Source organism: Salvia hispanica, chromosome 1 (genome assembly GCF_029641045.1).
Source record: "Salvia hispanica isolate PSC_SH4W2 chromosome 1, Shi_PSC_v1, whole genome shotgun sequence".
In the NCBI taxonomy this organism is placed as follows: domain Eukaryota; kingdom Viridiplantae; phylum Streptophyta; class Magnoliopsida; order Lamiales; family Lamiaceae; genus Salvia; species Salvia hispanica.
Window position 1 is genome coordinate 9,245,659 of NC_142692.1, and position 25,676 is coordinate 9,271,334.

At 32.7% G+C, this 25,676-nt stretch overlaps 3 protein-coding genes across 6 annotated transcripts; 2 read left to right on the plus strand and 1 right to left on the minus strand.

The window, feature by feature from the left end:
* Window positions 1-3,589: 3,589 nt before the first annotated feature.
* On the minus strand, window positions 3,590-6,296 carry LOC125218947 (uncharacterized). 2 transcript variants are annotated; one of them, XM_089059158.1, is made up of 9 exons: window positions 6,075-6,296; window positions 5,494-5,624; window positions 5,311-5,396; window positions 5,109-5,203; window positions 4,825-4,921; window positions 4,486-4,600; window positions 4,206-4,360; window positions 4,093-4,137; window positions 3,590-3,947 (listed from the first exon to the last, which is right to left on the minus strand). In XM_089059158.1, the coding sequence occupies exons 1-9, from the start codon at window positions 6,251-6,253 to the stop codon at window positions 3,753-3,755; spliced, it is 1,098 nt and encodes a 365-aa protein (XP_088915284.1). In that variant the 5' UTR covers window positions 6,254-6,296; the 3' UTR covers window positions 3,590-3,752. The 2 variants fall into 2 exon arrangements, with proteins under 2 accessions (XP_088915284.1, XP_047976719.1); XM_048120762.2 differs by having other exon boundaries at window positions 4,012-4,137; window positions 6,075-6,293.
* Window positions 6,297-7,295: 999 nt separating this feature from the next.
* LOC125217854 (importin subunit alpha-1-like) lies at window positions 7,296-10,895 on the plus strand. 3 transcript variants are annotated; one of them, XM_048119415.2, is made up of 11 exons: window positions 7,296-7,688; window positions 7,858-7,954; window positions 8,043-8,140; window positions 8,223-8,354; window positions 8,483-8,668; window positions 8,761-8,924; window positions 9,044-9,122; window positions 9,543-9,671; window positions 9,880-10,007; window positions 10,087-10,464; window positions 10,559-10,895. In XM_048119415.2, the coding sequence occupies exons 1-10, from the start codon at window positions 7,494-7,496 to the stop codon at window positions 10,460-10,462; spliced, it is 1,584 nt and encodes a 527-aa protein (XP_047975372.2). In that variant the 5' UTR covers window positions 7,296-7,493; the 3' UTR covers window positions 10,463-10,464; window positions 10,559-10,895. The 3 variants fall into 3 exon arrangements, with proteins under 3 accessions (XP_047975372.2, XP_047975371.2, XP_047975373.2); XM_048119414.2 differs by having other exon boundaries at window positions 7,297-7,688; window positions 10,572-10,895; XM_048119416.2 differs by having other exon boundaries at window positions 7,297-7,688; window positions 8,049-8,140; window positions 10,572-10,895.
* Window positions 10,896-13,837: 2,942 nt separating this feature from the next.
* On the plus strand, window positions 13,838-14,933 carry LOC125223877 (GATA transcription factor 15-like). Its single transcript, XM_048127189.2, has 3 exons — window positions 13,838-14,094; window positions 14,174-14,281; window positions 14,367-14,933. The coding sequence occupies exons 1-3, from the start codon at window positions 14,074-14,076 to the stop codon at window positions 14,622-14,624; spliced, it is 387 nt and encodes a 128-aa protein (XP_047983146.1). The 5' UTR covers window positions 13,838-14,073; the 3' UTR covers window positions 14,625-14,933.
* The last annotated feature ends 10,743 nt before the right edge of the window (window positions 14,934-25,676 follow it).

A 25,676-nucleotide genomic window follows, 5' to 3' on the forward strand; every position in this document is an offset into this window, starting at 1 on the left:
ACCCTCAACACACGTAAACTGTTAATTTCATATCGTGATAAAATATAGTAATTGGACAACGAGTTAGATTTCCATTAAAGTGTCTTATCTTGAATTTTAGTACTTAGGGTATGTTAAAATATTATACTCCACATGTATTTCGGAAATGTCATGAGTACAATAATGTCTACTTATATGATTTAAGATGGTTATATTTGGGAATATATCAACCTATCAATTAATTATCAAACTCTAAAATATTGGCAATTACAACGAAGCTTTTCACTATATATGCAAGATTCAAAATTCCGACTAGTATTTTCTAAGCCTGGAGATTGTACACTTTTATTACAGTTAAAAAGTTGTACTGCTTAATTTATTACACTCCATAGGTTAAATATCAAAATATTCTCAGAGCCGTACACAGTATTAATATATAGTACTCCATAGTATATATATGCATGACAATTGCACATGATCACATGTTTGGATTTTGAATTCGGCAGAGGAGGTGGTATATAAAAAAGATTCTTATGAGTTTCAGTATTTAATTAAATATAAAAAAGTGCTTGGTTAATCTTAATTAGGTTGATCTCAGAAAGTCAGAATTGTGCAAACTGTTTTATGCATGCACACAAATTTTACCATAGATAAATTACAAAAATTACCAAATTGATGGTAATATTGTTCTACTGCACAGAAATGAGAAATCTCATGAGTTGTACTCCCTTGTTAATTCACTCGTATTCACGATCAAAATTAACACCATCTTGGTCTCATGATTTCAGCAAAGTAGAGTACTATAATTTTTGTTTCCGTTTGAAAAGAAATCACATTAAGCCAAATGTACACATTTTCCTATTTCTCAAATGTTGTAGTAGCAAATTAACATGTATATGTATCATCTGATCCGTTAGTGTTGTTTTCATTTTCAATAAAAATTGAAAATAGACTTAAGTTTTGAAACTGATATAAATTTGAATATAAGAAACAAGTAAAATCAACATAAATTAAGAACATTTATTTGAAATGATTTTTCTCGAGTTACAGATACATAATTAAGTAATGGTCAGTCGATTTATCCGGTCGAACCAGATAATTTGAGAGCTCTCTATGTACATATAAAATCTAATTATTATAAATGAAGCAACTTTATCCAGAATAAACTAATTACTCCCTTTAATTATCACATATTCGGATTTTATTCAGAGGATGCAACACTTTTTAGGCACACAAATTCAACATTAATGTAGACTTGTTGCCAAAGCCCACAAATTAGTGCCCACAAGTAAGTGTAAAAGCTAAACAATATGTAGGGATGAAATTTTTTTGATTGGATACAATATTTGTATCTTACGAAATCACACACAATTAATAATGTGTATATGCAATAGATAAACGATGATTTCCAAACCGGAAAAAGGAAATAAAAAAATCATCAAAGAAATGAAGTTAATTAAACATTTGGTCATGACAAAAATCAATGTAGAAAGTGAAAAGGGATGAATCAGTAGGCATGGATGATGTGGGAGCATTTATTTTTGATCCAACGAAGACCGTTTCTGAAGGAAGCTTTAACCCTACCTTCAACACTGTACACTTTGTATTTAGCAACTCGCTTCCGCCGCTTCATCTCCGGGTCTCCGAATCCCCACGGCAGCTGACTCGGCACCGGCGGCGACTCAGCACGGAATATCGCCGGCGGCTGCATTTGGTAGTTGCCTCTTCCGCTCACTATTTCCAGCCTCCTTTCTCCGCCCACCGATCGGAAACTCGGCCGCCCACTCTCTTCCATACTTGCAACTAATATTAATATTAATATTGTAGAGACAGAATTATAGAGAGCTATGTCACTCTCACTATGTGTATGTGCTTATATTCTTAGCTAAATCTAAGTGCCGTTTTTTATGCAATAATTTTCGGACTATTGCACACGTCACATACTACTACTAAGTACACTTATATGAGGAACAAAATCAAAATGTGTATATAATTTTTATCACCAAAACTTTTCTTAATATGTTAATTAGAAACTGAATTGTAGTATCCTTATTCCTTTATTCTTTGCATATTGTACAGTATAATCTACTAATTTAGGTTTTGATTGTAAATTGCAAAAATAGTCAAATATTGAATTTGAAAAGCACCTGAACAGAAAGCTTAGAATATATAGCTGTAATTCCATCTTTTTGTAATCATAAAAAAAGGATGTGGGGAAATGATATTGGTTTATGTAGTCGATGACACATGATTCTACTTTTTGAAAGCATCCTACTTTTTTTTGTTTAAAGTTTATTGAAAAAGTTTATATTCATCATATCGTGACAACCTCGATTGCATCGATCTGCCTCCACTTTCTCAGACGACTCATTATAATTTCCTTCACCGCTTCTTTTAATCACACTAATAAACGAATGCATACAATTTATTGATTGGGACGAAATATTGTGTCAATACTCATATGCTTACGTATATTAATTAAATACTACTACTATATAAAAATTTAGTAATGATACAAAAACCATTATAGTAAGTACAATATAATCTTAATAACATTAAGTCATTAAAATAAATCGAATACCAAATACTCTCTCCGTCCCAAAAGAATATGAACATTGGATTTGACAAGAGTTTTAATAAATAAGGGGAGAAGTGAGAGTGAGAGAGAAATTGTAGTGGAAATAATGTTAGTGGAGTGTGGAGTCCACATTAATGGTGATTGTATAAGTTGAAAATAAAATGATGTGTAGGGGTTATATGTTGTTTGAATTTTTCAAAATTAGAAAGTTCTTACTTTTTACTGACGGACGAAAAAAGAAATAATTCATACTCTTTGAAGACGGAGAAAGTAATAAGTAGTACTACAATTTTTATGGAATTTTGAACATAAAGACAAACATAAATTAATTTAAACCCAAAAAGTAATAATACTGGTAGTATTTAATTATCTGTTTTACTCTTATTTCCAACTTGAAGGTTATGCAACTCAAGTCATCACAAGACTAGAAGTCACAATTGGTATTTACTACTACTAAATTCACTTTTTAAAAGTAATTTTTTGATCGTTGACTGGTACACAATCGAACTAACCACTTTTTCATTTCATACTTTATAGCAGCCCAATTATTTAACAGTTTTCTATGTCTAAATCGGACCATTCAATGAACCGATTCACGACCAAACCAATCGAATCCAAATTTTAAAACACTACATTTAATTACCTCATTTGCTTGAAATACACCTTTTCCATGAACACAACAAAATCCTTTTATATTTACAATGTACTCCACTATCTTTCTTACTCCATAATTTAATTTTATATCAAGTCACACATACATTCGTGCTATATATTCATAAAAAATTATGAAAGTTGGCCAAATTTTAGTATTTCCCGTGATTATAAATTAAGGCTGAAAACCTATAAGGTCTAACATTACTCGCATATATTCCACGTACTTTGATTTGGGTATGTGATAATAAAAATTTAAGCTTATATCTTCATTTGAATCTTCACATGTACAATCCTCATCAGTTTGACAACATTTATAAACCACATCATCAATTCATATAAGTTACATATACATATTAGTACATCTATTAAACCACATCATCAATTCAATGGTTTTTCCAACTTATATTTAAAATTGCAAGAGTCACATAATGTGATCAAACTAATAGTGGAACGAGCTGAAAAGGAGAGCCTCCAACACAAATTGAAAATCTTCAAAACAAAAACTGATTTGAAAATCTTAAAACCTACAACGCAAGACCTGCTAAAATATCTTGAGACGGCCGTCACCCTCTGCAAGCTCGCTGATCTTAGCTGCGGCTGCTGATAGCGTCTCGTTACTTTTGCAGAATGCAAATCTGATATATCTCCGACCGCAACACCCATCGCCATGGAAAAACCCCGCGCCTGGCACTGCCACAACCCCTGCCTGCTTTATCAGCTCCTCCACAAATTCAACCTGCAAACCCTCTCAATAACTCAACACTTCATTACTTGAAACTCTAAACATAATCAGCACTCACATCAGATAGAGAACACGTTTCAGGAAGCTCTGCAAACACAAAGAACGAGCCCTGAGGCTTCAACACCATCTTGAAACCCACCTTAACCAGCAACTCGAAGATACAATCTCTTTTCGACTCATAATCCTGCATTATATGATTTCAGTTTCATTCCAAGCAAACTGACATATATTACTTTGTTAATTAATTCTCACACTTCTCAATGTTTCAAAATATGAAGGAGGGCTTCTCAAAGCGGTTAAAGCAGCTTCCTGGAAAGGCGCAGGAGCAGAGTCTGTGAGTCTAACATGAATGTTTCTGATAGCCGAGGCAATGCAAGGAGGAGCAATCGCCCATCCCACTCTCCACCCTATCAAATGTTCGTCTAACAATCTTAGGTGTGAATGCTCACATGAGGCTTTCTGCAGGGACGAGGTCCACGAAAAAAACATGATATAACAAACAAACAAACAAACAAACAAAAATGATATGCACCAGTAACACTGTAAGTCTTCGACAAGGAAGATGTGATGACTGTGCGCGACTGCATTCCAGGAAGTGAAGCAAGTGACACGTGACTTTGACTGTCATAAGTTATATGCTCATATACCTGATGAGGAAATTAGGAGACAATGCAGAGATGAGATGTTAGTAAGATCATCAAATCTGGTTGCTTTTCTGTAATTTCTCATACAAACAACAATCCAAAAACCTCTATAGACAATGATCAATTTGCTAAGCGATTAAACTTCCCAACATAAGAAACAATAGAGCTTAAAAAGCATAACATGTCTAATCTTGAGTATCAGTGAAAATAAAATTTTACTACCATACTTCATCTGTTACAGCAAGGACATCTCGTCTCGTGCACACCTCAGAAATGACCTCTAGCTCATCCTTGGTGAAAACTTTTCCTGTCGGGTTGTGAGGGCTGTGCCAAAGGAGAGGTCTAAAGCATGACTTCACAACAAATGCACATATCTCTTAACTGCTTGTGCAGTTGCATTACAACACAACTTTATCCATTTACACTTTTGAACACGAATGGCCTATTCTTGTTACATTATTAGCACACAACATGAAAATTTAGATTTAGATTTATCGATGATTACCCTCACCTGTTCAAAACTACCGCCTTGGTTTTGTCGGTGAAAGCCTTCTCCAATTTCTCTGGATCCAATGTCCAATAAGGTGGATCAAGGCCAACATAAACCTGGCATTTTTTCTTAATCGTGAGAAAATCATCGCTCTTTCTATCTCTCTCTCCACACGCAAACACACAAAAATAAAAACAGAAAAAGTGTGACCAAGTCAGCTTACAGGGACTCCTCCAGCAAGCCTAATACAAGTGTCATAAGTTTCATACGATGGATCGAAGACTATAACCTCATCACCGTGATCAATAACTGAAGAGAAGAGTATCACAAACAGAGAAGAACAACATGAACAAAGTTGCATGAAAGCATTCACATAAAACAATGTATTGATAAATGGAAACTATACTTGCAAATATAGCTGCAGCAAAGGCCTCAGACTGGCCACAGCAAATCACAATATCTGTGAGAGGATCAATGCTCATGCCATGCATCTCCTTCATCTTTTGAGCCACGTAATCACAAATCCCTTGAACGTGCCTTTAATATATGGAATACAATTAAATAAAATTCAGCATCTTTCCTTTCTTGTTTTTCAGTTGTGAGAGTCAGCATCATGAAAAAAAATATGTAGTGAAGTAAGTGGGAATTTGAGAGGGGTTTATGGTTATATAAACATGATAATTCCATACTAATCTTTGTTTAGACTTTAGATATAAATATGGCTATCACTAAGATAGGGGTAAATATACAAAAAGTTTGAAGTTTACATATAAATTATACAAGAAGTTGTTAATTTTAATTCTGGTTGTCAGTCTAATTAATAAAAAAATTAGCAGTATTCGTGTATCACCCATTTCCCCATAGTAGGAGTACTAGTATTTATGTGCCAACTTTGAGCTTATAATAAAACAATGTAGTTGATGATAAATACGAATATTTAAAAGTATATTACGAGACATGAAGGTGGGAGGTATGCAATAAATGAACCTGTACTGGTTGAAGTCGGAATTGATAGCTGAAACGGCGGCGTTTTTGATGTGGGCGGGAGCGACGAAATCGGGAAATCCCTCGGCGAGGTTGATGGCGTTACATCGTTGCGCCAGGAGAGATAATTCTTGAATTGCAGATGGTTGAAGAGCCTTTGCCACACTCGATAATTTCTCCATTTTTTCTTATTTTTCTATCCTCACCACATTATCTTATTCAAGTTGCAGGGCCGATAAGCGGATATAGTTATTTAAATTGTCCAACAAATGGGCCTTTACAAAATACAACGGCTCTAGGCTTTCTTAGTGTAGTTGGATCAAAATCATGTATAATGAATTATTTCTAATTTTATTAATGTTCGATTATATTAAAATCTATATATACATATCTACAGTGATATACTCCCATTTTATAGATTATAATAATGTTGCTGGGACCTTAAGCACCCCCATCAAATTTTTCTTTCTAACTAGTAAGTATATTACAAGTTATATTTTAGATCTTAATTAAAATACTTTGTTTCCAAAATATTGGACTTTAGACCTCCTAGCTCTTTAACATATATCTTTAAAAAACTATTTACATAGTTAATATACTAAACTCATAATATGCAGGCAAAAATTATGATTTTTGGAAAATCAACAAAGTGAAAATGAATCAAAACTTGTCTTCATTCTTAATTTTGTCGAGAATTAAACAATATCAAAGTTACTCTTTTGTGGATCTACAGCCTCATAGACTATTTCCCACGATTGAGAATTTCTATCAAACAAAATTGGAGAACTGAATCAACGGTTTATTTGGCTTCTAAGACAGGTTCGGCAAGGGAAACTTTCCATGATTAGAAAGCAGTACATATTTTCTTATAGGACGAACTAAAAATGAAAGAGTGCATACTCTCGTAGGAGAATTTGGATCCCATACTGTGGAGAGAAGCACACTAGGAGATGTCGTTCCTCACATTTCATTATTTTATTCATAAAATAAAAAATTTATTTCTTTTTTTATATAATACTCCGTCCGTTCCATAGTAATGAGACATTTCTTTTTAGCACGGAGATTAATGTTAGAAATAATTTGTCAAAAGAAGTAGTAGGAGTAGTGGAGTAGTACATAATAAAAAAAACGCATGTGAATCATGTGATGAGAGTTAATAGTTTGGTTTAATTACTTTAGAGGAAAATATTAGCAGATAAGTATAAAGTACAGAGAGCCAATCCACAGCGCATAAATCATAAATCATACAATTAACGATTTACCATCGAATCTTCTTCGGCCCTTTCTCAAATTCTGTTTCTACTCAAGTCATACTCATACTCATGCTCATTTTCTGACTCTAGCAGAAAAAGAAATTCTTCGAATTCAGAAGGCTTTCGTCCACACTCCCATTGCCATCTGACGCAATTATTGCTTTGATCGATGTCGTTGAGGCCGAGCGCCAAGACGGAGGCCCGCCGGAGCCGGTACAAGGTGGCGGTGGACGCTGATGAGGGACGCCGGAGGCGGGAGGACATCATGGTCGAGATCCGGAAGACTAAAAGAGAGGAGAATTTGACCAAGAAGCGCCGGGAGGGGCTTCAGTCTGCAGTCAACCTTCCGCAACTTGATAACAAGGTAATACTACTTGACGATTGTTTCTTTTGCTTTAGTTACCACTTCACTTTGGATCTCATCGAATTGGATTACTTCTTGATTGTAATTGTAATTCATTGAGTCTTCTCATATTCCAACCGTTAATTAGATTGTAATTTTGAGTTGTCGGTTGCATGCCCTGCCTTTTTAGCTACAAAGTCTTTCGGCGATGGTTGATGCTGTTTGGTCTGACGATGCTACGCAACAACTGGAGTCCATGACTAAGTTCCGTAAACTTCTTTCATTTGGTAATTGTTTAGTGATACAATTTGGGTTTCTTGAAGACGTCCTATTCTTGCTCAACCTGAATTGCTTTAACATTGTTTGTTATGTAAGCAATAGAGCGGGCTCCGCCAATCCAGGAAGTAATACGGTCCGGAGTTGTTCCTAGGTTTGTGGAGTTTCTTGCTAGGGACGATTATCTGCAACTTCAGGTATAGTTGTGCTGAAGTAATATTTGCTATGAGCCTATGATTTTTTATTATGTAATGACGAATGACTTCTTTCTTTATTTAGTTCGAGGCCGCATGGGCACTCACGAATATTGCCTCTGGAACAACTGATAACACCAAGCTTGTGATTGATCATGGGGCTGTCCCAATATTTGTGAGACTTCTTACTTCTCCTAGTGATGATGTTCGTGAGCAGGTATGCATACATACATGTAACTATATCGTTATCTTTATGCTTGTATTGCTGACCAGCATGGACAAATATTATATCTGTTGAACTAGTTATTTTTACATCTTCTCATTTTGTTTGACTTTCTTAAACAGGCAGTCTGGGCTTTAGGAAACATTGCAGGTGACTCACCAAAATGCCGTGATCTGGTTCTTGGTTATGGGGCCTTAGTGCCATTGTTGTCGCATTTCAATGACAAATCGAAGCTATCCATGTTGAGAAATGCAACATGGGCTCTATCAAACTTATGTCGGGGAAAGCCACAACCCCATTTTGAACAGGTTTGTCATTCGGTAGCGTTTAGTGTCTGTACATCTTTTTGCTGACAATCCCATTAAATAACCTATAACATGTCATGATAACCATTGAGCAGCTGAAGCCCGCCCTCCTTGCTCTCACTCTTCTTATTCATATGAATGATGAAGAGGTCCTAACAGATGCATGCTGGGCTCTTTCGTATCTGTCTGATGGTGTTAATGAGAAAATTCAAGCTGTGATTGATGCTGGTGTTTGTCCTCGTCTCATTGAGCTTTTACTGTAAGTGGCAGAGTGTCTTCCCAAATTTTTGGTTTAGTTATATACGTTGGTTAATTAGTTTGTTCCTTTAATGATTAACTTTTATATATCCATTTATTCTTTTTTTTTTGGTTTCTCAGACACCCATCAGCATCTATTTTGATACCAGCCTTACGAACTGTTGGCAATATTGTGACTGGTGATGATGTCCAGACTCAGGTATTTTGACGGACATCTTACTCTGGTCAGTGGTATATTTCCCAACATAATTTTCCGTCATGTAGGGATACATTGACATGTGATAACTAAAGCAACCTGTTAGTGATATTAAAATTGATATTTACTGTTTATCATTGATTTATTTTGGAAAGACAATAATTTTGTTGTTAGTCTCTAGTGGCTTTCAAATTCAGTTTATAATTTGTTAAGAAATGTATAATTGTTTTCTATATGAATAGTTTCTATGTGATGGACCATTACAACATTTACCGAACTAGTGTCCTCGTTTGAATTAGATGCACACAAGTTGACTGACTGTGACATCTAATATTAGATTCTAATGTTGTCTTATGGATGTATTTTGTTTTAGATTCTACCCCATGTTCATGCAGACACTCAGATCTTTGCGATCATTTTCAGGCAATCATTGAAAAGGGGGCTCTTCCTTGCCTGCTTAACTTGTTGACTCAAAATCAAAAGAAAAGTATCAAGAAAGAAGCTTGTTGGACCATCTCAAACATAACAGCAGGAAATAAGGACCAGATCCAGGTACGCACACTTGGACTAGTGAACTTTCTCCAATTCCATTGTTACTAATCATCATTCCTGCTCGGACATTGGGGATATGGACAGTAAATGTGTTTTAATACGTAAATTGCCTTTATGGACTAGCTGTTGATTCTCCTTCCCAAAAAATAGTGATTTCTCCGCTTTATGGTATAATACTGTAATTTCTGAGGCTTTTAATTTGATTTAGGCTGTGATTGCGGCTGGTATTGTTGGCCCTCTCATTGCTCTGCTTCAAAGTGCTGAATTTGACATAAAGAAAGAGGCTGCCTGGGCTATTTCAAATGCTACTTGTAGTGGAACTCCTGACCAGATCAAGTAAAAAAAATTGCAACCTCTTTTCTGGTGATTTTGTTTTGTAGAATATGTGGCTTGAACATTAATCCAACATCTATAGGTTTTTGGTTGGCGAGGGGTGTATAAAGCCGATATGTGATCTTCTAGTATATCCTGATCCAAGAATCATCACAGTCTGCTTGGAAGGCCTTGAGAACATTCTTAAGGTTGGAGAAGCTGAGAAGAACCAAGGTAAGACCGGCGATGTGAATGTGTATGCTCAGATGATTGATGATGCAGAAGGTCTGGAGAAGATTGAAAATCTTCAAAGTCATGACAACAATGAAATCTATGAGAAGTCGGTGAAGATCATTGAAACATATTGGTTGGATGACGATGATGAACAGGTGATGTCTGGAGATGGTACACAGCAATCTGGCTTTGATTTTGGAGGCGGTGACCTACCTGTTCCAAGGGAGGGCTTTAAATTTGTTTGAAGGTGAAGTTAATGTTCTCATTTTGAGATGTTTAGCTTGGTCTGAGTCTACATTGTTGGGCGTGTCTATCTCTGTTTATATGTAACATCAAAACAGTTGAAATTTACAGATGTGGATCTCTCTGGCTGGTCGAGTTTTGTCTGGAGTCTGGTCGGCTGTTGTGTTTTTAGCATATGGTAATCCCAGATGTGGATGAGAGACGAGGTCGGATACAGGATACCAGAAAGGGGTTGTCTGGAGGTGTATCTCACAAGTTTTCGTCTGCGGAGAACCATATTTGCAAAATAGAGTCCTGTTTTTTTGTAATCTTACCATTTCTTTTTCTGCAAAGGTAGGATGAATCTTATGTAGTAGGAGTAAATTTTTTGGAAAACATTTTCCATGACCGCCAGAGTAAATACAGTTGAAATTGAGATTTGTATTTGTATTTGTATATGCTTCCCCGTTTATTGGTTGTGCATATTCTTTGGGTCATGAAATAATTGGGTTGGGTCAACTAAGTATACGTATTTAACCAATCCAGATACTTTTAGGCCAAAAAATGACAACTAAGTATATGTATCTGTATTTCGTCTTCAAAGTAGAAGCTACACAGCAGCAGATAGCATGGCTACTGTAACTTGTGTAAGTGTACCTTTTAAGATACTAGTTCTAATTTAAAATAATACTCCGTACTATGTACGAGTACAATATTTTTTCAGTAACACAGGTTAGACACCAGGTGGTCTCGAATTATTCAGTCATTGTCAAATCAGTTTAATTATTCTATATTCTGATAATTTGGACGATATTAAAATTTAAAAGGTACTCCTAGTAAGATACTCCAGTAATAGTTTAATTTGATACTCCCTACATTAGGATGACCATAAAAACTAGTCCTATCGAAAAATAAATTTTCTCTCTCAATTTTACCCACATACATTTTTTTTAAGCTCTCTCTCCTTTATTCATTTTTTTCTCGGCCTCTTTTTTACTTTACTAATTTATTATTCATTCTTAGAATTATTTTTGATGGGCGCAGAAAATAGTAATTTTAGTCTTAGACATTAGTATTATACTCCCCTCTTTATCCAATTACTAATACACATTGTTTACTAATTCTAGGTTAAAGTTCATTTTTTATTTTGAACTTGTGATCCTTATTTTGTGAATGTTTAACTCTTTGGATCTTAACATTACAAATTAATTAATTTTAGTACAAAAGTTGATATTAAAATATAAAAAAAAATAGTAGTACTTCCTTATCTGTCCAGTCTAGTCTCTTGGACATATGCTAAAAAAATGTTGAATTTGAGTTTTCACTTCAAGTTTTTGTTTTCATGCTGTCTTACAAGGACACATATATAATATTTTTTTAAAAATTAGAATAGAGTAGTATTCAAACAAATGATATAGAATCCAAAACAAGAAGGAATTACTACTAATATTCGTTTTTAAAAGTACAAGCACCTGCAGCATATTCATATATTTAGATGCTTCTGCATCATAACATCATCAGCACAGATATTATTATTTGTACCATTCTTCGTTTTGTCCTATATCTACTTATTTGATCTCGTATCACTACTTTTTTCTACGATTTTGGATTCTTGAATTTTAATTTTAACCAAAACATTACTACTATAATTGATTAAGCCATTTGTGTTGGTTTTTTCGGGTTACCTCTCATGTGTTATATACTTACTTACTCCATAGATCCATAAATGATTAACTTCAGTCAGTATCTCATAGGTAGTGTTGAGACTCCCTCTGTTTCAGATAGTTTGTCTTCACTTTTTTTTTCGCACTCATTTTGCAAAAAAAAAAAAATTAAAAAAAAGGCTTAGTGTTGAGTTGCAAATTACTACTACTACTTAAAATAATCTTCAAAATAATTTATTTTATGAGTTCGAAGTTGAAGTCCAGTCGATATTACATTTCTTTTTTTTATTGTATCCATTCACAAAAGTAGTCTTATACTCTTATTTGTAAATGAGGTGTATTTTAATACTATATATATAATTGATAAAATATGAGAGAGAAGAAGTTTTCATAAATTAAAATTAGATTAATTTTGATGGACAAATACAAAAAATAGGGCTATTTTTTATGAAACGAATAAATACTCCCTCCATTAAAAATACTATAATCACTTTTTTATTTTATCTTTTTTTTAATAATGTATGAAATTACTACTCCCTTCGTTTTAGAAAGTTTATCCCACTTCCTTTTTTGTACTCGTTTTGTAAAAATAGTACTCCCTCCGTCCGCGAATAGGAGTCCCAGTTGAGTTGGGTGCGGGTTTTAAGAAAAGTTTGAGTTTAATAATTGAAGTGTGTGACAGTGGAATGCGAGACTCATTTATATTATTATTTGTTTTATTCTTTGGAATAATGAAATCTAATATTAAGAGAGAGTGAGAAATTGCAATCAAAGTTTTTTTTAATTTAAATTAATTGCGGCTTCTAAATTAAGGGAACAATGAGTCATTTTTTATACTCCCAAGATAAAATGTCTAATCGGGACTCCTAATGGCGGACGGATGAAAATGGCCAACCGAGACTCCTATTCGCGGATGTAGAGAGTAGTAAATTAAAGTGGAGAAAAAGTAAAGTAACGTAAAAGAGGGAATACTATAGAGAATAGTCTTACCTACGTTATTTTACTTTCTCTCAACTTTACTTATTTATTTTATTGTTTTGCAAAACGAGTGCGAAAAAGGAAGTGAGACAAACTATCTAAAACTGAGGGAGTATATATTATTAGTCTATTTTTTTTAGGGTAAAGGGAATATTAAAAGGGTTTATAGAATTTAATATCCATAAAGAAATGGCCAAATAACGTGACGTCCGTTCACAATAGGAATGTATAACGATAACAAATAACCACACATAAATGCATGAATACAAGCATTATTACAATGTTTTAATAGATTTCAATTAATCAATATTCAATCATAAAATCATTATTTCACTACCCAAACCGGCTATGCCTATTTGACCTTACTTGTTAAAATAATAAAAAAAATCATTAGTTATATAGTACACTCCCTCTGTTACGACTTTTACCTCGTGCCACAATTACTACAATATATAATGAAAAATCAACACACACACACACACTCTATATAGTTAAATAAATAAATAAAATTAATAATTAAGAAACGAAATACTAGTAGTCAAATATAATCAGTAATCACCAATAAATAACAAATGACTTTCTCTCACGGCAGAATCACGATCATGAGGGAACAGCGAAATCAACGGCCAAGATTACTCGTATGCATTTCGAATTTTGAAATTACGAGGGGCATTATCGTCAATCAGAATAAATCCAGGGTTAGCTAGGGTTTCGCGTTTCGCTGGCATTCCTCCATTTTCTGTGAACGGATATATAAAACGATTAGCTCAGCCCACAGAAACACACACACTACACACACTCGGCCCATTCACTCCCTAAACCCTCGCCAAAAATCTAATCCCCTTCAATTTCTGATTTATTTTCACAAACATTTCTTTTTTAGTTTCTTTTTTCTTCCATCTAATGATCATGCCATTTTCTGGATAAATTAAACTTCTCATCATCCCTCTCAAATCATTCCTCTAATTTTCATCAATCTACGCTCCAATCACATGGATCTGAAAGTAGATAAGGTGAGAAACCTATCGATCAAGTATTTTCTCGGTTTATCAATCACCAGCAACTATTTTACATCTCTCTCATTTGTTTCAGAAATCAGATTTTGGGGATAAAAATGGCAGCATTTCTCCATTAAAGAGCTGCAGCGGCTGTCACACTACTAGAACTCCGCTTTGGCGCGGCGGTCCAGCCGGACCGAAGGTAATTTATGATAACATTTTTACAAATTTTGTTCAATTTGATTTGATTTTGCGAATTTTCGTGCTAACGCGTGTTTGTTTTGCAGTCTCTATGCAATGCCTGCGGGATAAAATACAACAAGAAGAGAAGGCAACTCTTAGGATTGGAAACAGGGAAGCCAAACAAGAAGAAGAAGAGAACGAGCGTTGTGCGGAGCAACGAGGTTAGAGAGATTTTGAAAATGCGATTCAAGAGCGAGATTGTGTTTCAGAGATCGGGGAAGTTGATGAGCAAGTTGAGAGAGGAAGAGCGAGCGGCGATACTGTTGATGGCGCTCTCCTGTGGATCATCTGTCTACGCTTAGTGGAGTGGTACCTCCGCCCTCTGCGGTTGTACCCTGATTTTCTGAAAAAAAGAAAAGAAAAAGAAAATTGGAGACTCCTAACTTAACCAAGTGTTAGTTTGAGGGAAAAATTTTAGGTTTTAATTTTTATTTTCTTTTTAGGATGATTCGCTCATGTAATCAGTCTCTAATGAGTAATGACTAACAATGATTGATTTACTCATGTTTTTTCCTAGTAATAGTAGTATGATTAATTCCTTAGATTTTGATTTCTGACTCTGTGTATATAGCTGTTTTGATTTATTTATTTATTTTTCTTTTCTCTGTTTAGTTGGGTTATAAATAGTACAAGTGGCCTTTTCGATGTCTTGTGAAAAAGTGGGATTTTTTTCGAATTTACCACATCTAACATGATACTAGATCCTTTGTTATAAATAGTTCCAACTTCCAACACATTTTAAAAAAAAAAAAAAAATTCCTCAATTGATCAAGGATCAAGGCATTTTGAACTTTTTGAGTATTCTAGTTTTGCCACTTTGAAGTGAAAATATTGAAGTGAAAGTCTAAAACCACAAAATCTCATTCATTGGCTGAGATAATAGAAGGAATTTTGAGTCATTGCATAATTAATTTGAAAGCATTAAAGAATATAATTATGCAATAAAACAAGTAAACAACAATAAACTTAATTCATCTTATACACTTTATTATAGAAAGTTGAATGTACTTCATTAAATATAATGAATTTATATTATTAGTACTAATATTGCAACATGCCTTATTAGTTATTATATGCAAATTGTTCAAGTTAGTCATAATCTTTAAATTATTTTGTCATTATAAACACTGAGCGTGGTTTATTATAGTATACAATAAACTTATAAGTATTAAGAAGACTGCACCAAAATTATAAAATTCTGTTATATGCATTCGGATTTCTTAGAATTTTCATAAAATTATATTTAATTTATTATATGATATGTTGAAATAATAATACAAAGGAAGAGAATTATATAAAATTTATTTTTTTAGACATTTTAGTATTTTTAGTTATTAGTGAAATGGCATTTGACTTCTATATTGGAAAATGAGAAAATAGTCACCAAAATCATGAACTTCCTCCAAAATTTAGTATTTTCCACCAACTTTAAAAGTGGTGGGAAATACCATGAAATATGGACGAGTGTTGATTTTCTATTATGTTAATTTTGCAGCCAATTTTATCTGGCGTGGTTAGCAAGATATCCTACGTGTAACACCCGAAAGGTGAACAAAACGCACCATTTTTAAATAAGAAAACGTCATCGTTTTGAACGCTATTGTTTTTAAAATCATCATTTTACAAGGCTTCTTCTTCTTCTTTACAGAGGGTTCGAAGCAATGATATTTTCTTATTTTACAAAATTAGGGCTAACCTTCTAGGGTACACGTAGGACGTCTAGCAAGCCACGTCAACTAAAACTGGTTGAAAAATTAACTTCATGGAAAATCGACACATCATCCAAAGTTCATAGTATTTCCCACGATTTTTAAAATTCGTGAGAAATACCAAATCTAAGAGAAAGTTTGTGGTTTTACGACTATTTCCCTTTTTAAAAATCTATAACATTGTAATATTAAATTTACTTTATTAAAAATACAAAATCTACCTCATCATAACAGTAAATAGACGCCATCATACGCCAAGCTACCCCAATCATGGGAATATTGCGAGAATCACGACTATGATTTATCACATTCGATCAGGAAATCAATTACTCCTACTATAACAATTTTATATTTTAATCCTACGACTTGATGATTGATTTTAGTTCGAATATTATAGAAACTTATAAATATGACTACTTGAATGTTTTAAAAAAATAACTACGTCCTTAGACCATCTCCAAAAGTACACTAAAACCTAAAATAGAATAGGTATTTAGCACTGATAATACTCAAAAACCAATCCCATTTTTGATTTTTGAGAAAAAAAATATCTATTTTTAGGTTTACACTAAATTAAAACCTAAAAGTTTTTCAAATTTTGTGAGTAAAAAATGCATAATATAGAGAATATTCTTTTAAGTTTGAATTAAGTTTAAATTATTAAAGTAAAATCATATTTGATGTGACATTTACATTAAAATGAGTTTGAATTTTAATTTAGTGTAAATGAGTGAAAATGCTATTAGAAGCTAACAACAACTAAATCTGGATAACACAATTATTAATCTCGCTGCCGAGAGGTCGTCACGTGTCATGTACTTTTGATCAAATATATGAGGACAAGGGTATATGAGACTTTTTTTTTTTATCACAAATCTAAAATATCTTAAATTATTAAATTTGACATAACTTGTTCCATTTAAATTAAATTTTATATATTCCATATCAAATTAAAAATAATTTTATAAGAATTCCAACGTTTTTATATATATTCTGACAATTTTTTATTACAAAAGTACTAATACTATGGTATCTACTCTAAAGAAAGTCGCACATTAAGGAGGAGTAATATGCTTATTAGGAAACAGATTCGTACCGTTTTAATATCAAAATCAAACTCTATTTTGTTAATGAGAGAAAGAAATAGTGCAACACACCAATTTACATTAAATTATAAATATACAGTTAACTCAATTTGTGGAAATGAATGAGAGGAAGAAATAGTGCAACCAAGGCAATTTACATTAAATGCTTACTGCCCATGCTATAATTCTCTCACCACCCACACCAGATTCAATTATTTGTATCGGCGTCCAAATTTCCATTTCTTGGGTCACATAAATGGGTTGTCCAAACAAATTGAGTTCACATATTTTATGATATAGGCCCACAAAATTACCAATCTAAATTTATTATTGGCATTATTATTGCGAGCCTAAGTAGCAATAGTAGCGCATTTAAATACTATTGTAGTCTACGAATTAACACCAAAAATGACTAAATGTAATGAAGTATTTTATATGATTAGTGATTCAAGTAAGAAAAAAAAAATATTTCGATGTTTTACATGGCATCTACATAAACTTATATTTTCATTTATCTAAATTCTTGATTTATGTTTCAGTTTCAGATTTTATGTGTAACATTCTAGTTTCTACTATCTCACAAGTCACGAGTCGAACTATTTATGAAATTTTTTAAAACAAAAATTATATACTGGTCTTCGATTATCTCATTCTTATAAAGAAAACAAACATAATCACGCTATATTCTTCTCTCCTTTTCTTCTATATATAACGGTTCTGACAGTAGAGAAAGATGGCAGTGCCTCTAAGAGTGTTGATAAATTATTTTATTGAATTAAACCACTATATTTTTTGGGTTTGATTTTAATTTTTTTGCAACCATTGAGTTAATGAGTTTGGTGCCAAACTTGTCTGACAATGGAGGTTCTGGATTGCTTCATACTCCGACGATCCGTATATTATTTCCATGAATTCAATAAAAAGGTTGTAGGATGATTAAAATTACAAAAGTGGACTAAAATTACAAAAGTGGACTATAGTTTGATTTTATTCTCAATATTCTAAGGTATCGAAATTTGGAGTTTGCTACATATATTCAAAAATAGGAAGTGTAACGACAACAACAACATACTATAAGGTTCACAAATTTATTGATTTGTAGACAAAATCTCCAATTAATGCGTTCTTTGATAGGTATTTGAAACACAAAAACAAAACAATATTATTAGCCTTATTTTTAGAAGAAACTTTTGTAATTCCAATTGTATCTCCTCAATATATTTTACAAATGCATATGAAATTTTCGCACTTCTTCACACACACTTGGCATACTATTTTGCACTCCTCAATGCTTCTGCATCTCTGACCAACTGCAAAAATATTGAATTTAAATAACAAGTTGTAACGTATGCAAGAAATATTGAAAGTTAAGTTTAATTACATTGAGTTTTTTTGTAATGGTTTGCCGCATTCGCAGCGATTCTTAATACAAACAGGCGATTTGGGGATAATCCTTTCGCAAATGATAAATAGATAGCTGCAATCTTTAGAGGATTTGCAAGGCTTCTTTACAATAAGACTTGATGAACTCGCTGTATTTATAAAAAAATACTGTATTAAATAAATAAGTCTAAACGCTGTAAATTGTAATATAGATGCACTCCAAATGGGAAAACAATGTTAATAAATTTTGATATTAGAGAAGAGATGCTAACCCACGATAATCAACAAAAGAGTGAGCAACAAAACCGACTTTTGAGAAGCCATATCGTATTCTTGAATTGTTAGTTGTACTATTTTTTTTTCTTTTTTTTATTTGTTGTTGTAGTGAAATTGAAATCGTAGTAACTCACTTTATATAGACGTTTACATTTTGACAAACATTAAATGCAAGTTGTGGAATAAATTACACATTTCCATATTTTGAATGATAAACTGACATAATTCGTATAACCGCAACACTCTTAATTGTGAATGGAATCGGATTGATTTTTGAAAAATATCCAGATTTTGAGATATTTCCAAAAGATAGATACCTTACAATAACATTTAGGAAATAGATATATTTCATTGATGTGAAATTGTTAAACAACTTCAAAATAGTAAATTGCCGTGATATATGATGGCTCTTGGCCATCATACATCGTTCGGAGGGATAAATTTCTTTTATTTCCTTTTCAAATTTATTTTTGATATCATAGTATATTTACGTTTTTTAAAATTTGAAATCATAGGGTTTCGTAGCTAGTTATTAATAGTGGATTTCAATGTTTTGAAGTCAATGTTGATACTAAATGGAGTAACATATTTCATTTTCAGGAAACTAAACCTTTTCTGATTAGCTTTCTACTCTAGTTATTCTATAGCTCGTTTTGCACCAGTGAATAATGTAAATATAAGATTTAAATATTTTCCCATGTACATAGGCGTCGTTGCTCTAATAACAATGGATACGCACAAACATGCTAACAACTAAAACACTACTATTTGTATGTACTATGTACATTCATATACTTTTGTTTATAAATTTCTTCTATTTAAATCTAAGTTTAATTATTTTAATTTTCAATAATTTTTTTCTACTATCATATTCAAGCGCAATTTATATAAATTGTGATGCTTTCATTTGTATACCGAATTTTGCATCAAATCAACTCAAATATGCAAGTTAAACTACATCCAAATTGAATTGATCTTCCAATACCAATGAAAATGGTCCAAAACAATACTGTACTACATATATTCTCATCAAGTTATTCCATTTCAATTTTCATATGTTTACAAAAAATATACTAGTAGTACTATTTAATATTCTTTAGACAATATAATTTATATACATTTTTTATACTATTATCTTTATTTACTGTTCCATGTATTATATTCAATTATTCATAGACATTACTATTAAATAAGATTGTTTAGTATGTGAAAACTGTACGGTAATTAAAATTTAAAAAATGAATTATAATTCGGGATCCTTATCAAGTAGTACTAGAGACTCAAACTATTTGTATGTTCAAAGATAACCCACACGCGTACGGGGTTTTGTAGGCCGAGACAAGTAAAATTATCGATCCTTGATGACTAAAAGTCGGTTTGAGTATCACGATTGGACTTTGAAAACTATTTAGACTTAGGGAAGGTTTTTTTTTTTTTTTTTTAAATATAAGTTCTAAATGCAATTTAACCAGCAAATGAATTTAACAAAGCAAGTAATGAACGAGTTTCACACAAGATTGAGAGGATATGCTCAAGATTGCGAGGATATGGCTTTGGATCTGATTGCAATGGATTACGGGATTTCACATAGGGAACATGCTTATCTATATGAACCTCATCTATGGCTAGCAAAGTCACTACAATTAGTCAGGCCCTCTCTCGAGTGCACCTAACATGTGGATTAACCTCTAATGTCGGAATCTTCTCCCTACAATTCAAAGGTAACCCCCCTAACTCTAAAGAGTCAAACCCTATCTGTAGCTCTTGCTTCTCTTGAATGCAAAATGTCATGTAGTTGTTATAACACACCTAATCCTGCATCTCTCGATTATGATAACAATACAATGAAATCTAGTTGGTAGCTAAACAATTAAATTATACTCTCTCTATCTCACTTTAGCAGTCCCGGTTTACCACTTTTCGCTGTGTCACTTTAGGAGTTCTGGTTGGAATATTCCATAAATGGTAATATGCCTCACATTACACTAATATTTTCCTCTCACATTTTATCTAAAACTAATATATAAAAGTAAGACCTGCATTTCACTATGTTTTTTACCAACTTCCTTTACATTTCTTAAAACACGTGCCGAACTCAAATGTGACTCTTAAAGTGGGAGAGAGAGAGTAAATGCACAATTAACCAACAAAACCATGAAATGAGATAGAGAAGCATCAAACCACAAGAATAATCCTTACAATCCATTGAATCTTCACCAAAACCCTACTAAATACTTAGCCACTCATAATAGCTTCCATAAACAAAGACAAATCTATGAAAATAGAAGAAAACATGGTAAACAAAGCAATAGCTACTCCCATTGGGTGGAATTGCTGGTGGGAAGTCTTCTCCTTCAATCTCTTGGGTGGATGAAGCTTCTTGGCCTTCAATTCACCTTCCATATTTGATTCTCAACCTCAATTGTGCGTGTCAAAGTTGAGGAGATCGAGTGTGTGAGCTCTATTTATACTTCGAGTGAGAAAATGGGCAAAATTAGGCGTCAGAGGTAATCGCTCGGTCGGGCAATGCGCAAGTCGTCAAATGCCCGACCAGGCGAACTCACGGCATCTCGATTCTCTGTGTCAAACGCCTGGCCAGGCGAAGTCTTTGGACTCCTTGCGTTCTTTGTGCAAAACGCCGAACCAGGCTTTCCAGTCGCACAGCTCGAGCATTCTTACTGTCTTGGCTCCTTGAACTTCGTTTAAGCTCGTTTTAACATGTTTTTACTTTAAAACTTCGACAAACTCATTAAATCACCTATATGACAAATAAGTGGGTGAAAACCTATACTTAACACATCAATTCACTCAATAGCTTGTATTAATCACCCATAAGAACATCTTAAGCTATGAATTTGTTAACTAGTTTATTTTAAATATTTATTTTATCCTCAATATTTTATGGTCTTCTATAAGTAAGAATTTACTTTGCTATCGAAATTAAAAATCTCTTATGTATATTCGAATAAAAAGTATAGTTATAAAATAGACTAACACAATCATATAACAACTCACAAATTTATGGATTTGGAGAGAAAATCTTCAATTTATAAATTCTTCGATAGATATTAGAATCACCATATAAATGACTAAGAATATAATTGCCCTTTTTAAGAAAAAATGTCTTTAATATATGTATATCACTTACTACAATACAACCTTAGTAGCCATCGGCGAATATCTAGAAAATACTTTTAATATTTTTTGGGAAACATTATGTATATGCAGATTTTTTTTATACCTTTATTTATTGCTCTATATATTACTTCCATAAGCACTAAATAAGAATATAAGGTTATTCAATAAAATAAGGCGTGGGATGGTTACAATTACAAAAGTGAACTACAATCTAAGCCATAATTACAGTTTGATTTTGTTCTTAATATGTTATGACCTAGACATAGAGGTGTCAAGTGGGCCGGGCCGGGCAGCCCGGCCCGGACCCGGTCAGGCCTGATGATATTTAGGCCCAGCCCAGCCCAGCCCAGGCCCATGTCTAGAACGGGTCGGGCCGGGCCTGGGTTTTGGTTTGCATAGATGAGCCCAGCCCAGTTAATAAATGGGCCGGTCCTGGGCCGGGCCGGTCCTGGGCCAACTTACATATGTTAATTGGAATATTGGGTAGAGTTAAAAATATGTGATTTATTGTCAAATCTACTCAAAATATATTGAAATAATAGTAGTAGTATATATAGGCACATAAATACATTTCCCACAAATTTAGGATTCAACATAAGAACATACTACACGCATATATACACTCATAAAATATACTCCATATTAATGTCTTGATATGTATATTGATTTATATACAAGCAAAAATATCCACATAGTTTTATATAATCCCTCAAAATCTGTAATCAAAATCTACTAATCTAACACTTATAAAAATTTAACTAATTCATCACTATATTTATGGAATTATTTTTAATAGATCTATAATTACGTAAATCACTACTTTTAACTTTACAATTTACTATTTTGTAAAGAGAAATTAATTGACAAAGAATCTCTATTGATATGAAAATACGATTAATTTTATTCTAAGAATATGATCCACTATTATTATAGAGAAAAATTAGTTAACTAATCACTATGGTTATGGAAATAAATTTTGTTTATAATTTTGATTTAGGTTTAGTAATTGAATGCATCAATATTGGATCTTAAAATATAGTATTTAAACAATATATAATTTATATACATATATATCTAAGGCATACGCTTAATTAACTATTCCATCACTATAATTATGGAAATATTTTTCATAAAGAAAAATTAAGTAACAATTAGTCTCTACAATTATACAAATCAAATTTTTCATAACACAATTACACGATTAATTATAGGATATATTAGTGAACAAGTAATCCCTATAATTATGCAAATTATGATTAAATCTAAAAATAAGATCAATTAATCATGAAAGGAAAAGAATAGTCAACTCTATGTAAATCAATATATTAGTTCACATGATGTTGTTAATTGAATTCATCAATTATGCCAAATAACTCGGTGGTGTAAAAGTAACAATAAATTTATATTATTTGATTGTATGCATTATTCTTTTAAAAGTTATTAAAAAGTGGAACACTTGAAATATTGAAATGACATATGGAACAAATTTACCTACTAATTACATAAGTGAGTTGTCATGGGCTGGGCCTGGGCCTGGGCCGGTCCTGGGCTTGGGCCGGGCTTCAGGCTGTCCTGGGCCCAGGCCGGTCCTGGGTTTAGAAAACAGCCCAATTGGGGCCCGATTAAACAACAAAGCCCAGCCCAGACCCGTTCCATTTCACTAACGGGCCGGGCCTGGGTCGGCCCACACCGGGCTGGGCTGGGCCGGCCCACTTGATATCTCTACCTAGACAAGTAATGATTCTCTTTGCTATCGAAATTTGAAATTTTTGCAATATACTATATTCTAAAATAGAAAGTATAACGATAACAACAACATATTATAAGGCTCACAAATTTATTAGTTTGTCAACAAAATCTCCAATATAATTCATTAATTTATTCCTTTATAGGTATTTGAAGCACCAAAACAAAACAATGTTATTGGCCTTTTTTTGGAAGAAACTTTTGTAATTGCAATAGTATCTCCTAATTACGCCTCAATATATTTTACAAATGCACTTGAAATTTTCGCACTTCTTCACACCCACTTGGCATTCTATTTTGCACTCCTCGACGCTTCTGCATCTTTGACCAACTGCAAAAATATTGAATTTAAATAACAAGTAGCATATACAATAAATATTGAAAGTTGAGTATAATTACATTGAGCTTTTCGCAATGATTCACCACATTCGCAACGATTCTTAATACAAATCGGCAGTTGGGGGGTAATCTTTTCGCAAATAGGAGCTAGATATTTGCAATCTTCAAAGGATTTGCAAGGCTTATTTACAATAAGACTTGATGAGCTTGCTGTGTTTATAAAAAATACTCTATTACTTAATTAAGTAAAACAAGTCTAAACACTATTATAAGGATATGCTCCAAATGGAAAAACAATAGTATAAATAATTATGAAATTAATTTCGATCTCAGAGAAGAGATGCTAAGTTGCTAACCCACTACAGTCAACAAAAGAATGAGAAATAATAGTGACTTTTGAGAAGCCATGATATTCTTGAATTGTTTGGCGTATGATTTCTTTTTTCCTATGATATTCTTGTTGTAGTGAGGATTAAAATATTGTAACTCACTTTATATAGACTTTTACATTTTGACATATATCAAATGCAAGTTGTTGAATAAATTACACTTTCCACATTTAAATTGATAAATTTACATAATTCGTATGAAAGTAACACTCGTTAATTTTGAATGACCCTTATTTTTCAACAATATCCAGATAATTAGGAGATTTCCATAAGATAAAACCTTATTAGTAACATTTAGGAAAGAAATATTCATTGATGTGAAATTGTTAAAAAACTTCACTAATTATTTAATTATATAATAATACTAATTTAAAAATCCATCTATTTTTTCAATCTAATTTAATTATTTAATTCGATAATATTTTTAGCCCAAAAATAATTATCTAATTTTTTTATTATCTTTTTATGAGTTTGAATTAGTTATTAAATATTTCTTACTCAGTGTTTTGGTTTCAAAATAGTAAATCGCCATGATTTACAATGGATTTTGGCCATTATACATCGTTTAGAGGACTAAATTTCTTTTACTACCTTTTTAGATTTATTTTTTATAGTATCTTAGTTTAGGTTTATTTTAATTTGAATTCATAGGATTTCGTAGCCAGTTATTAATAGTGAATTTTATTGTTATGAAGTCAATGTTAAATATAAATAACATATTTCGTTTTCAAGAAACGAAAATTTTTCTAATTAACTTTCTAGTCCAGCCATTCTATAGCACGTTCTGCATCAACGAGTAATGTAAATATAAGATTTAAATTTTCCCATGTATAGAGGTGTCATTGCTCTAATAACATCAGATACGCACAAACATGCTAACAATTGAAACACAACTATTTGTAATTCTGTATGTAGATACAGATACTTTTGCTTGTAAATTGCTTTGATTTAAATCCAAGGGTGTGTTTGGTTACACAGCCACCTAACTCCAGAAAAATAAGGGACCGAGAAAAGGAGTTTTTTTTCTTGAAGATTTGTTTTCTTGCTCGGTCGTTTGGTTGTGAATATTAGGGGGTTAGATTTGTTTTCAAGGGTTTGGTTTGTGCTAATTGATATCAAGATAAACCTAAACTTTGTCGAAATTGCCGTGCACCAAATGGGTAAATTTAAGTTTTGCCCTCCAACCCTACATATTAAAATCTACATTTCCCTCTCATTATTCCCGCCGTCGAGATTGTTGCAAGGAGAAGGAGAACACCCACACAACAGAGGTCACAACAGTGTGTAAT